At 41.8% G+C, this 14,164-nt stretch overlaps 1 protein-coding gene across 1 annotated transcript; it reads left to right on the plus strand.

Annotated features, from left to right (window-relative positions):
• Positions 1-534: 534 nt before the first annotated feature.
• Positions 535-14,163, plus strand: LOC111588184 (putative protein MSS51 homolog, mitochondrial). The gene is made up of 7 exons (XM_023298405.3): positions 535-725; positions 4,028-4,193; positions 4,428-4,577; positions 7,643-7,767; positions 8,076-8,639; positions 12,537-12,630; positions 13,178-14,163. Exons 2-7 carry the CDS (start codon positions 4,036-4,038, stop codon positions 13,383-13,385), a joined length of 1,299 nt encoding a protein of 432 aa, XP_023154173.1. The 5' UTR covers positions 535-725; positions 4,028-4,035; the 3' UTR covers positions 13,386-14,163.
• The last annotated feature ends 1 nt before the right edge of the window (position 14,164 follows it).

Raw genomic sequence — 14,164 nt, forward strand, 5'->3', positions numbered from 1 at the left:
CTCTCATCTTGGGACTCCTATTTCCTCTCTGAGTGCATGTTTGCATCCATTTTTTTAGAACATTTCTGTGATGTATGTACACTGGTCAGCCACAAGATTAAAACCAGTGACAGGGGAAGTGAATGCTGTTGATCATCTTGTTCAGATGAGCCAAGGTTTAGATCCTGGCTGTCATGTGGATGTGATATTAATGCTATCGCGGATCGAGCACCCCCTCCTTTGGCAGCATCATACCAGCGACCTACCTCAGCAGGACAAGGCACCTTGCCAGGAAATGCTCGAGGGACACAACCAAGAGCCCAATACATTGACCTGAAGCAGGTGGTTATAATGTTACGGCTGATGGTGTGGCTTCCCCTCTCTCCCAAGTTCCTAATTAAAGTTCACTTCTCTCCAAAACCTCCACCTACTTCCCCTTTCACTCCAACCCCTCCCTTCTCTTTCTAAAAATGTCCTCCACTCCTCCTGTCTTTGGCTCTTACCTTCCTCCAAGGCAAACCCCCCTCCCCCTAACCCATCCTGCTCTGATTCCCACTCAGCAGTCCCCCCCTAACCTCAGATGACAGGAGCACTACATACTCCCCATTACTGCCTCTTTGGTTCTACGGGGGAAACTCTACAGACTCCAGCAGACACACCAGAAAGGCTGCATCAGGTGGGGACATCCAGCACCAAGATCCAAGAAAAACTCATCTAGAAGGTTCTCTCCTCATCTGGATCTAAAGGTATGACTGCTAAAATATCTCTCTCTGTGACGTACCCACTTCTTCTCCTTCTTCGTCTTCTTCATCTTCTTCTTCTTGTGCATGGCATGGCAGGGTGAAAATGTGATAATGCATGTAGCAGCTACTCCCAAAATCCAAAATGTGGTCATGGCCAGATATGTGTGAAGACAAAAGTGAAAACCTGCCCTCTCATGGGAAATCTTTTCATTTCCACCCCTGTGCTTCCCTGGTGCTCTGTAGATATGAAATAACTAATTAGATATAAGCCTTTTAATTTTGTCTGCTGACATGATAAGACTAAATTACTCCCTAGCATCGCTGTGTAAAATTGAAAAGATACAGAGTTCCTCAAAGTGGAAGAAAAACTTTCTCTATTTTTGAGATTTAAAGCTGAAATGAGGAGCATTGTGAGAATAAAGTGAAGCATTTATCGTTAGAAGTGGAAGTTGGAATGTCGTCAAGGCCAGGTTGAATTCTGCTATAGTTTAAAGAAAGGTAGATCTTTATGAGAATCTCAGCCACTTGCATACATGCAGGATTTCAAATGTTTTAGTCGGCAACTCAAGACTGAAGGAGGCATGTGTGCTGGCCACCACCAGATGATCGCATTTCCAACCCCTCTTAGTTTTCCTCATGTGTGGCCAAGTGAATAAATCATGTGATGTGCTTGGAGTGGGTGGGTTGGGTGGGGTTGTGGGGACGGAGGATTTCTGTCAAGGGCAGAGGCACAATGACGCACCTCCAAGAACATGCCTAATGGAGCCTCGGCTTGTCTGAGATTTGCATGGATCCTCTTGCCATGAGAGTTTCTGTCATCAAGGCCATCAGGCTGGAGTGTTTGTGTGGGAGAGAGGGCGTATTTTAAAGCACAAAGGCAATCCAGGTCCTTAGTCTGTGTTTCCATTTCACACTATGCTGAGGAAAGATACCTTCGTCTCCCTTGAGATTAACACAATGTATAATAGGAAGGAATCTGCGCAGCTTTAGCTCGGTGAAAATCTCATATCCTATTCCTCTTTGATAATAGGAAGGAAGCCTACCGTGTGTATTTGCGTCTAACTGTGTGTTAAAGCATTAACATCAGTTCTGAAATGGCTTTTGTGGGTCAAGCGTAGAATTTCAAAGCCTATCTGGAGTCATCTGAAAGCAGTGGAAATCTCTGCAGTGTGTTGTTTGGTTGTTGGGTGCTCAGTACAAAATAACTCCTGTGTGATTTAGAACTGCATGTCCTGCCACGCTACCATTCCTGCTTCTTCTCATTTGTCAGTCTGACCTGATGGGGAGGGTTCCTATCCCCTCCCCTCCCCTCACATCCCACTGACTCTGCTCTGTATCTGTCAGCAAGCACAAAGATTGTAAACCAACAGATATGGTGTTTTTAAAAAGCCAAAGGGAACTATGTTGTCGGGGGTGTTTTGAGTCAGGTACCAGTGAAATAATTAAATACAATCCAGGTGCAGTTTGAGTGACAGATCCGTGGATTTAAAGGCTTATCAGCAGCATTGGGCTCATTTTGCAAAAAAAAGTAATGCGGTGGCTCCGGCTGTCGGCATCTTGGCAGTGCCTGACTTCTCTTAACTCCCACCTAATCCAAAAATGAGCAAAGAGAGGGAGCATGAGTGAAGCTGAGGAAGGCCATGGACTTCCTGTCACAGCACCCACCTGTCACTCAAAACAATGTTTCTCAGCCAAAATATGCATAACTTTAAGGCTTAATGCAACTGAAATGAGTGAGTCATATAAAATTCTTCCTTCAAACATATGTCACGAATCGAAAAATTATCTACAGAGAACAAAACTGTTTTTGCAACAGGCTCTTAACATGTTTATTTCTGCTATAAAATTGGTTATTTTAACGAGGGTTTATGGAGAGTGACCCACTTTGGCAGGCAGCCTCAAGTGGCCATTTGAGGAACTGCAGTTTCTGGCACTCGCCTCATTTTTTAGACTTCTGTACTACACATTTCTTGTTACGTTCTTCAAAAATGTATGTATTTCTTTACTTATTTACCTCACTCTACTTCTTACATCACCTTTGCTACTATGCAACATTGCCTGAAATGCAATGTGACACATTAATTGCCAGTTAACAATGTACTGCTAAGCCTTACATATGCCCACGTATCATCACAAATCCCAATCATAACAAGGACATACACAAGATCTTTCTTTTATACTCTTTGACAACACATTACCATAAATAAAAGATCAAAGGTGGTGACAAACAGCCTAAAGAGCACTTGGCAGACAAATATTGCAGCAATAAGGCTCGGTGGCGTGTCTGAGAGAATCGAGGTTGTAGTGGAAGTCAGTTATACTGCCTCAAAATAAAAGCACAAAATGATACTGGAATTGATTACCAACTGTAATATGACTACTGAATCTAGAAAGAATATTGTGCTAGATTATTGCATTTTAGAATGTAATATGATTATAGTGATGCATCACCCCTGGTACTGCTAACAGTACATTTATAACTCTTGACTTTTTTTCCATGATCATAAGGTAAACTGTAGAAAGACAATAACAATGCAATACAAAGCAGTCATTGGGGACTGTGTGCTTGCATGTATTTGACTGGAGAGCATTACAGTGTTCCAACAAAAGCTTAGTCATGTTTAGATTCTGTTGTGTCTGACCACATCCGGCATCACTGTTGGGTATCATCAAAAGTGTGCTTTGTTGTAGTAACACTTGTACGTCACTGCAGAAAAATGAGAATTTAAGCCACGGGAATCAACAATGTGAGGATTTATGGGACTGTTAAATAGAGCTTGACCAATATATCACTTGGCCGATATTGTCGGATGATGTTAGGCTGTCATAGATTTATCTGTATCTGTATGTTGTGTGCCAAAAAAACCCTTTCTTTTACAGAACACGACACAGAAAAAACATGTTTGAGGGAATTTAGTATCATCACATAGTTCATCCAAGCAGCTTAAACTCCAGTATTTACAATACTCTCAATAGTGTCTGCAGCACATGTAGCAGAGCAGGTATCACCGCTGAGCAGACAGTGGTGCAGAGTCAAGTCTTGTCTTTACAGTGTTGCTCAGTATTTTGTGAGACATATTACTGAGCAGTTATTAAGAAATAACCCCATCACTATTCTACGTACATGTATATATGTGTGCAATATCAGCTTGGCGTCAGAATTTCTTACTCACTACAATCGATATTGACTCTAAAAATCCTTATCAATCAGGCTCTACCTGTGTACATTAAGTGATGCTGTAGGTGTGTCTGATATAAAATCAAGTGTATTTTAAGCTTCATTTCTTTCCTATCGTAAAACGAAGGCCTCAACATGGCATCCCAGATCCCAGCACTCCCACAATCCTATGGTCCAAGGACTGACAGCGTCTTTTCTGACCAGTCTGGCTTTTATTCTCTGGACTCCAACGTACCTGGACTCTCTAAGGTGATTCTCAACAAGCTCAACATGAAGGACTATGGAGACTACAGGTAAAAACTGCAATTGTCGAAGATTGAGTTGTACTACTCTTCCAAATGTAATTTTTGACTGAGATTAGTTAAAATGCCGTATGTTATCATTGGTTACACTTTCATATAGTTGCTCTTTATAACTTGATTTTTTCTATACTTTCAAAATTTCTTCTTTGTGGTACACCAGTGTGTGAAATTCCACCAAGAACATGAGTCTTACTTGGCAAGTGATGAGTGTCTGATTCTTATAAGGGCTGCTGTTGAGGGAAAGGCTAAAGGAATCTCATTCCGCAACTACAAGGAGATGTTCCAGAAGATGGAGGAAACCTTCAAGTTCTGCACCGGCTGCAACAAACTCCCAGAACATCTCAGCGAGGGACAGACCCTGAAACGCTGTGTGAAGTGAGTGCAAAGCCGCAAGTGAAAAGCGATGCTTGAGAATGACTGTAGAGATGACTAGTTAGTTCATAATTTACAATATTCTGCATTAATAATGATTAACGCTAATCGTTGTTGACAATCCGTATATTTTAGGGAGCTGAAACCTACACCATTGTCTGGTCAGCTCTCTCATCACACAAGAAGGATGTTGTTTTGATGCTGTTGTCCAATAGCTGTCATGTGTGAAGCATTACCAGTTGCTGTTGTATCAGCGGCGGAATGATAAGCCACCAAAGTGTGGACAGTGCTACAGAGGTGGACAATGGCCAATGGCAAATATAGCAAAATCCCCAGACTGTGATTCATCTCACTGCAACTCTGCAGCTTATTAAGAGCAGCTTAATGCAGTTCACAATGTCAGAGCATCACTGGGTGTATGTCAATGAGTGTATTGAGAATAAGTGGTGGAATAGAGTCTGCTGCATTTCATTGTTTTTGTGCCTCATTTTTCTTCTGGCTGTCTCCTCCTCTGTTGCTCTCTTTCTGTCTCTGATTCACACACACTCATCTTGCATGTGCAATCCCTTGAAATTCTCAGCTGCCACTCGCCTCTCTCAATAAACGTACCAGTAGCAGCAGGTTTTTTAGGCAGACAAAAGACAAAAATGCTGACAAGTAAAACCCTCAAGACCTTGACATCAGAATTACCACCAACAATCTAACGCTGCTGACTCCCTAACACCTTCCTACTTCTTATTATGTTTCACATTCTACTATATTTTAAATAGCAGCAGAAGTTGCTGCAACTTCCAAGGTCTGTTTTCTCACCTTGTTTTGACTCACTTTGTCCACCTATAAGCTTCTTTTGAAGGATTAGTGCACACAGAGTGCACCATGACCGAACATGGCTGCTGATGAATGATTTTATGTAAATCAGGGTGCCTCTAAGGCTGCAAGTGATTGCAAGGTAAAGTAACATAATTCTCCCACTGCACCAACTGCTGCTGGCTGTCAGACCTCTAATCCAATACATTACCTCATCACCTTAACTGTGTGACAACCTAAAGGCCACATCCCATACAAACAGGTCACGTAAACGATAATAAATTCCAGCGTCTACCTACTGCGACTATTTTTACCTGCAGTTGTCTGAAGCAGAACAGAAATTCATCTTCAGTGTCATGAATGAGAAGGTCAAAGGACTGCTTCTACAATAACGTAATTTGCTATTTATTCCCTTGTACGTATACATCATTGTAGCAGATGGTCTAACAATAAAGACGTCCTCTTGATATACGCTACTCTGAGGGCCTGAGCTCATTTGGTAATTTCACAGCCGCGCTTTATTTAGCATCAAACATCTGAAAAGTGAGAAAAGCATTTTAAGCACTTTCCGCTACTAGTCCACCATCACTAGACATTTTGTCCCTTGATTTGTCCTACAACAAAGCAAAACTTTGAATGTAGAGTCATGCTAGGAGCGGTGTGAGACTGCAGGACTTTGAGCTAAATCAAAGTACTTATAGGAAAGTCTCACCACTTGGTATCCATCTTGGTAATGCCTCTGGGCAGTTATTCCTCATCCAAATGAATGGAGAGAGAGCCATAACTGCAGTTTCAACGAGACATAAAAACTGCATGGATGGAATGGCCAGTAAAATCTGGCAAATGCGACTTTTAAAGGATGGTGGATTTGCCCCAGAATAAGGTTTAAAAAGTAATATTCCCCTAACAGTTATACTTCTGTGATACATTTATACAGTTTCACGACACTGCTGGATGTTTCCCGATTTGGTTGTTGAGCCTCGTTTCTGAGCCTCCATTATCTCCAAAGTGTTTGTAAAAGTCCTCTTTAAATTTTTGTTTGTTTGTTTTGCACCTCCAGTGTGTTGGAAAAGTTTAACTTCTGCAGTGAAATTTGGAGAAACTGCACTGTGTGACATTATGTTGGAAAAAGGAGTTAGTCAAACTGTGTAAATATGTAATTAAAAAGAAGCTAGTTTAGCAAATGCTAGTTGCCTAAAGTACAAACATCATGTTATTCATATGTTTTGTAGTAATATATTCAACAAAACAGGCTACACACCTCATAGACCAACCCCCACATTCATTTCTCGCCAGGAATTTTTGCCTCTGTTTTTGTTGCAGCAATGCTACATATTCTACAAAATGAACAATAGAAAACTATTGGCTGCGATTAAGTTTCCATCCATTCGAAATGAAATGAATCGATTTGCACTGAACACTAGGGTCCATCGTTCTTATATTACACTGAATGACAGATACAACAAAGCTGTATCGAAACAAGGTACAGTTTTTAGTGCTACAGAATTTTCCCATTGATTTCTATTTGAGATTCTTTAAGTTTGCAAGTTTCTTTATTTCATGTCTTGCTAAATGCCCAGTCTATCACAGTCTTGCTAGTGCTATATTACTCATCTTTAGCAGGTATGATGTTTACCACGTTCAACATCTTAGCTTGCCAGTAATAATTTGCTACTTAACCCAGAGTACTAGTGATTCTGACAGGAATTCTGTTAGTTTATCAGGTATTTGGTCATGAATCAAAGTATTGGGAAAACTTCAATTCTGACTGGTTGGTGGTAGATGTCAGGTCAGAGGTCACCAAACTCAAAGAAATCCGCAAGATGGCGGCGCGCTTGGACGCAACGGCTCACGGCCCTTTCAGTGCTCCTTTTTGCTTTTCCAATTTCGTTATACACTGTATAATGGCAATAAAGCATGTTCTATTCTATTCTATCTCATATAGCCTTTTGGTATCTTGAATATCAGCTTATACTACATGTACAGCAATATTTCAGTCCTGAACAAAGTGCTGGACTGACTGACCATCCATAAGACAAACTTATAGACTGCAGTCCCTACATAGAGTCATGCTATTAGCTAGCATATGGCTAACAATTCAATCAGGTAAGCATAATAGCTTGGGGGTGTAAAGAGGAACACACACAGCGTTTTCAATTAAAGTTGTGTTTTTTTGTTTACCATTTGTTAGTTTTACTGCCTTTATTTTTTGCTCTTTTTCCATTTTCACCGTGTTACTTTTTCTCGTTTCTTTCCGACAGGTGTTTGAATGTGTACTACTGCACAAAAGACTGTCAGAAAAAGGACTGGCCTCAGCACAAAAAGGTCTGCAAGACTTTGCGACTGGTGGCTATTGACAGACTAGTGGAGTGGCTGATGTTCACTGGTGAGAAAAGAAAAAGCAGCGTCAACCGAATTAAAATTTGCCTGAATAGCTGTTTGAGTTAACAAAACAGAGAAATCACAGTAATGAAATGGCATATTTTAGAGTTTAGCTGCAGAAATGAAATGCCTCAGAGACAAAAAGAGAAAGGCACAGTGTTACATTGGTGCATTTTTTAAATTTTAATTAAAGTTCTTCAGCTTTTGAAACTCTCACTTTTGAAAAGACCCTGTGAACTTGCCAGACAGAATTAACTCTAACCTGTATTTGTGTCTCACAAATCCATTGTAAATGTTCTACCACCTCGACAGGAGACCTTCCATTCCCCACGGAGAAGTGGTCCAAGTCAGCCGCTGAGGTGAAGAATTGGGACGACTGGCTTCCCATGCAGGGCGACCTCACACCATGTCTGGACACCATCTTGTCTGGTACAAACATGGCATCCCTTTGGAAAAACGCCAGCAGGCCAAGGCCCGATGACGCTGACCTGCGACAGTCTTTATGGCGAATTCAGAGCGAGTTCCTCTCACGGGTTCTCACAGTTGGGATGGCGGTGCAACGCTTCTGTTTGGACCCGTACGCAAAACCGCTCACTATCCACCTAGCAGGGGCGTCCCACAACGAGACCATGGGAGCAAGACTGACTGACTTTGATGAGCTGAACCACATGTTCCCTGGACATCAGGGTATGGAGATAGTGATGGTGGGACCAGAGGTGGTAGACGGCCCCATCAACAGACCCCCTCTCAGAGCTTTTGGCCCCAAGCAGAGCATTTACATCAGCTCCTACAAGGCTCTCTACCACCAGTTCTGGGAGGACATGGTGGAAAAAGACGAAGCAGCTAAACCAGATATAGTGATTGGGTTTCATCCTGGTACGTCCTCAAAACTAGCTGCCAGACATGAGCAAACAGAAAGTACAGGGTGTCTGAGATGTGATTGCAAAACATCTTAAGAGTCCAGAACTCAAAATGCTTTTAAATCAAGCAGTAAAGACTATAATGATCATTGCAGCTATGAATAGAAACTGCTTAGCTTAAGTGGTCAGCTGTCTTCAAGAAGCAGTGACTTGTCTTCCTTTATGTTGATCTGACAGCTACCTCTTTCAGAGAACAGAGAAAGTAGGAGACATGTAACTGACTAGATCTGGCCTATTCATTAGCGCCAGGCTTTTATTGGGGATTTGGGTGATTAATAGGAGCAGCTGGGAAAGAGTTTGGCTTGCAATCGCTGGACTCAGCATAATGTCAGTAAGCTGCCCTCATAAAGTGGAGGCTCAGCCCCCCCAACACACACACCTAGTTGGTCACAAAATCACTGATCTGAATCAGTTTGAAATCTAACAATATTCTGATGGAATAGAACCCATTTTGCAGGATTAGTTAATACTTTATTGACTATCATACAAAGGGCACCTGGAAATAACATGTCAGAGTGAAGGTCTTGACACGTAGCTATCCACTCTCATTGAGAACCACCTCATTAAAGTGGCAATATAACCCTACACCTCCTAAGCTCTCACACTGACTCTGTTCTTTGACCCTTTAACCTGCAAATCAGCAGCAAAGCCCCGACCCAAATGTACCCACAGCCCCTGGCTCAGTTATCACTGCAGCCTCCACTGGAGCTAAATATACAGGAATCCGTCATCCTGCGAGTAAACTGCCTAAGAGCCTGATGCATTTCATACTGCAAAGCTGGCAGAGCACTGCATTATGACACTATTTAAGTGATAGGGAGGCAGGCAGCATGACGAAAGGAATAGAAAAGAAGGCGTTTGTGTGTGTGTGAACGTCACAAGAGAGAGAGAAAGATTAGGGAAGGGGGAAAGGCTACCAGACAAAACAGATTTACAAGGGAAACAGAGAGACATTGACCTTTGAGAGCAGGAGAGAAGAGGAGATGCCAACTGTCAGCTTTCACAAAGGAGATTTATGTGGCCTAAGTAATGTCATCCATGGAGAGACAGGGTCCCAAAACAGGTGCCTCATGAATGCAAACACAACGTCCAGTTTGCTCTTTAATATCTGTGGAGTAAACTGCTTTTACATATTCCTCTATAACAGATTTTCTCAGATTAGGAAAGCAAAATAAGTTGACTGTATTAGCAGCTTTATCCACCATATGGCCCGAATTCACACAGGCGCCAGGCTATTATTGCAGTCATTAACAGTCAGACTATAGCTTCTCTTTGTCACCTTATCTCCTGAAGGTCTGAACCTCTAACCACTTACTCCCTGTTAAATGTTTTATCATGATGAGAAGTGTAACCTCTGGGATATAACAGCCTCCATTATTCAAATCAAAATCCCCCTTTTTCCTGCGGTTTGGCTTGTGCCAGGCGGTGGATAACATGATACCATCTGTGTGCCAGTATCACAGGACTCACAATTTGCTGCCTCTGTGGCATGCTCTTAATCGACCCTCTCACACACACACACACACACACACACACACACATAGCGAGTACACACACGAGTAAGTGCTGCAGTACAGCTGAAACTTTAACAAATGCAATTCTCACATACGTTCTTTTCCCGTAATGTTTGGGAAATTCTCTGTTTGTTGCTCGCCTGGTTTTTGTCTCACTCAAGGACACTTAAGCTGGATGGATTTACAGTTTTTGCAGCCACGGTGGCTTGAACCTCGGTAATCTAGTTGAAGGGCAAACTTTTCCCCGTATCCTGCTGCTCAGAAAAAAACATACTAGTGGCATAAACCCGAGTCAGAGGAAAGTGACATCTGTCAGTTAATGTGCTGCAGGATTATGTACCCAACCCCTCTTAAATATAGCCGGACTGCTGCAGTGCATCGACTCTGTGACTGAGCGAGAATGTCACAAATTTCCAGCTGGCACAGTGTAAGTTTTAAGTTCGAGCAAGCTTTTGCAAGTCCAGCTGAAGTTTGTAAATGAGGTCTGCTTGTTTGCACCAAGACTCCCTTCCGTCATATTGACTAATAACTAGGAAAGCCAGGAAGCAGATATATTCTAGCTAACAAGAGAGCGACACGGCCAGCTGGAGACTAATCAAGTGTAATCAGTTCGATCTTCCCCTCGCTGGGGAAAAAGGCCAGACTTTCTCCTCTGTCAGTCTTGTGTGGACTGGAATGGTGATAAACAGCTCAAGAGCTTTTTAGTGTCAGCGTCTCTCAGCTGACTCATTTTTAGGGTGGAGCATTTAGCAGCCACATATTTTCCCCCCCGAGATATGAGAGGGAAGTGGAGAGTGAAAGAGAAGGAGGGGGAATGTTGGACCTAACTTTATCAGGTGGCCAAAAACACGACTCAAAACATGTCAGCGTGCTTCTTATTTTTCAGGATTTTTCTGTTTCACAGTTGCACAGCAGGATATTTGCAGTTATGACTATATTGCATATCGGATATGACTTCTTTACTGAAGTAACTACCAGATTATGGTCACACACATTTTTTGTAGGCCTACAATAAGTTGCTGTTGATCATCACATGTGGGCAGGAACTTGAGGAAGAACTTTAGACACCACATATGAGCTGATTAGTTTGTTTAAAATGATTTGCCATCGCCACTTTGATTTCATTATCTAAGGCTATCCTAATAATAATTGTTCACAATCATTCAGTATCCCTCACTTACTGGATTCTGCAGGTGTGTAAATGAGTAAATGTTTGCAAAGAAGTTTAGAGCATCGGAAGTGTTAATGTGTCAATTGTGTTCACATCTATTCTCATCGCAGTGAGTGACAAAAGAAGTAGTTTTGACTGACTTAAAATCAAGTTGTCAACCTTGTTAACTTTATCCATATCATGTTTTTGTACACTACCTTTCAAAAGTTTGGGGTCACTTAGAAATGTCCTTATTTTTGATAGAAAATGTTCAATGAAAATAACATTAAATTAATCAGAAATACAGTCTAGACATTGTTAATGTGGTAAATGACTATTCTAGCTGGAAACGGCTGATTTTTAATGGAATATCTCCATAGAGGTACAGAGGAACATTTCCAGCAACCATCACTCCTGTGTTCTAATGCTACATTGTGTTAGCTAATGGTGTTGAAAGGCTCATTGATGATTAGAAAACCCTTGTGCATTTATGTTAGCACATGGATAAAAGTGTCAGTTTTCATGGAAAACATTAAATTGCATGGGTGACTCCAAACCTCTGAACAGTAGTGTGTATGCTAAAAGATACATCACGAGAGAAATAAGCAGTCAAGGCCACAGTGGAACATTTCCACCTTGAAACTGCAATGTGTCAATCTCAAAAACATGGATTCTGACTTTCCAACTTTCCAACGCTGTCAACTTGCAGGAAGGGACTTTTTGTATCAATAATCTTCTTTTGAATTGGCTTCGAGTTCGAACATGTGCACTAGAATTACTACAATACTTGCCATTTCAGAATGTAGAGTAGCTTTACAGTGACTGAGCAGAGTTGTAGGTGAGCTGGTGTGCTTGAGCTGCAGCCTGTGCGGAATTGTGGGTGTAGACTTCATAGATCCGCACATTTAAAAGAAATCAATGTTCTACTGCTATGTCTGGGCCATTTCAAGGCAGGAATTGATTATTTTAAATGGAAAAAAAATCAAAATATAACTTTGATACACAGAGAGGAGTTTTTAAATTAAATTGAAAACTGGAGATTCACATTAACCGTTATATGCTGGTTTCAAAAGTTATTAAATGTATTTTCTGACCACACAGTCACCAAAAGGAAGATTTTCTTTGGTCATGTTTGTATTAAAACCTTTGACATGCATCTTACTAATTTTTTTATTTGGTTTTAACCCAGGGTTCCATGCTAACCAGGGTCTGGTAGAAGGCTGGCTGCCCACCTTGCTGCTGCTCAGAGACTATAACATCCCTTCCTTCTTCACTGTGTACAGGTAAGCCACATTACTGTATCTCTAATAAGATGTTTCACATTTCGTAGCAGAGATGATAATATCTCTTGCCCTCTGAGCGATAGTGAATATTTGAAATTCTTTGTGCCGGAGGGCCTCATCAGCGCAATGTCTATACCATCTGCTCGCTTCTGCAGAAGGAAATGATCTGATGAATATAGAGCAAAATTCTGCACCTATTTTGTGGCCTCTTCAGCAGTGTATAGTAGTTGGTCTCCCAGCTCTTCACCTCGCTGACCTCATCACTACAGACCTTAGTCTCGACATAGTTGTCCAAGACCCAGATCACACTCCACTCCTTCTCTCAGTTTGTACAAAGGCCAAGTCGAAGAAAAGATTAGTTTCTTCTGCTGCAGGCGTTCTCAACAAACTCCCCGTGTAGAGTGGAGCATGATGAAATAGCACGATGCTCCTCCACTCTTTTCTTGTAGGTGTCTGTGAGGAGGTGTTAAGTCTCTCATGACCGTCTCGGGAGGCTAATAAAAGTTAAAAACTGATTCCTTCATCATCTCTTTTTGTCATCCCACAGCGAGTTGGAGCTTAAATACTCGCTGCAGATCCTGCTGGAGCTGGAGATGCACATCAGGGACAGCGGACCCAATCCATTCACCTCACAGAAACCAGAGCAGGTCCAGGCCTGTCCGAATAAACCTCCAGTCCACTGCAACTCTCATTACGTCTGTTTCCAGGGGCTGCTGCCTGAAGAAGACTTTGAGGATCCTGCTGCAGACAGTTAATGTCAAGCACAGCGAGGAAAATCTGGGTTGATCTGGACTTTGGGGAGCATCCTGCAGCAAGAGATGGACAGTTGTGCTGCAATACCAAATATCAATGTGGAAGCTTGCTTTTGTCACTTAGGGCAGAGAATGTTTCTCATAGTGGAAAATACACAATCACTGCTTCAAACATGCAGTAAACACCACCCTTTGAGTTCTGGTTTGATTAATTAATGAGGCAGATTACAGAAGTCCCTCAAAGTTCATTTTACAGCACGATGGCACCAGCAGGGCACAAAGGTTTCTGCTGTGTTTGTGCCCCGAGGTGACATGGATGTTGGATTTAAAGGGTCATTGTACATAATGAGACCAAAACTGGTTCAGTCGTCACTTGATGGCTTCTTGTGATTTGTTCTGTGGCTCGGCCGATTCCCAAAGCTCTCAACAGCTGTGTGAAATCATATTCCATGCATACTAATGTAACACATGATCTAAAATGAAGCCTAAATTAATTAGAGAGGGCCGCAGAGCCTGGAGTTCAGCTAAGCCTTTTGTTGTTAGTGTTTCTTCTTTATTGTGTCATGTTGTGTCTCGTTTGTAGCTGTTTGCTGGACGTTGAGTCTTTGCTTCTGAAGTATGAAAAGTATTTGAATTGTGATCTTTTTTTAAATTCAGAACTCTAATTAACGTTTTCAAGTTGGCCCTTTTAACATTAGTGGTTGTGTTCAATCTGTGTTGTCTTCTTTAGAGGTTAAAAATAAGAAATAAAACTCGCCCAAGCATTCTGCTGTGTAATAAAC

This window comes from Amphiprion ocellaris, chromosome 18, assembly GCF_022539595.1.
Source record: "Amphiprion ocellaris isolate individual 3 ecotype Okinawa chromosome 18, ASM2253959v1, whole genome shotgun sequence".
NCBI lineage: Eukaryota > Metazoa > Chordata > Actinopteri > Pomacentridae > Amphiprion > Amphiprion ocellaris.

Coding starts and splice junctions, on each gene's coding strand:
- LOC111588184 (XM_023298405.3), top strand. CDS start 4,036: ATGGCATCCCAGATCCCAGCACTCCCACAATCCTATGGTCCAAGGACT. Junction 4,578..7,642: donor ACCCTGAAACGCTGTGTGAA/GTGAGTGCAAAG, acceptor TCTTTCCGACAG/GTGTTTGAATGTGTACTACT. Junction 12,631..13,177: donor TCCTTCTTCACTGTGTACAG/GTAAGCCACATT, acceptor GTCATCCCACAG/CGAGTTGGAGCTTAAATACT.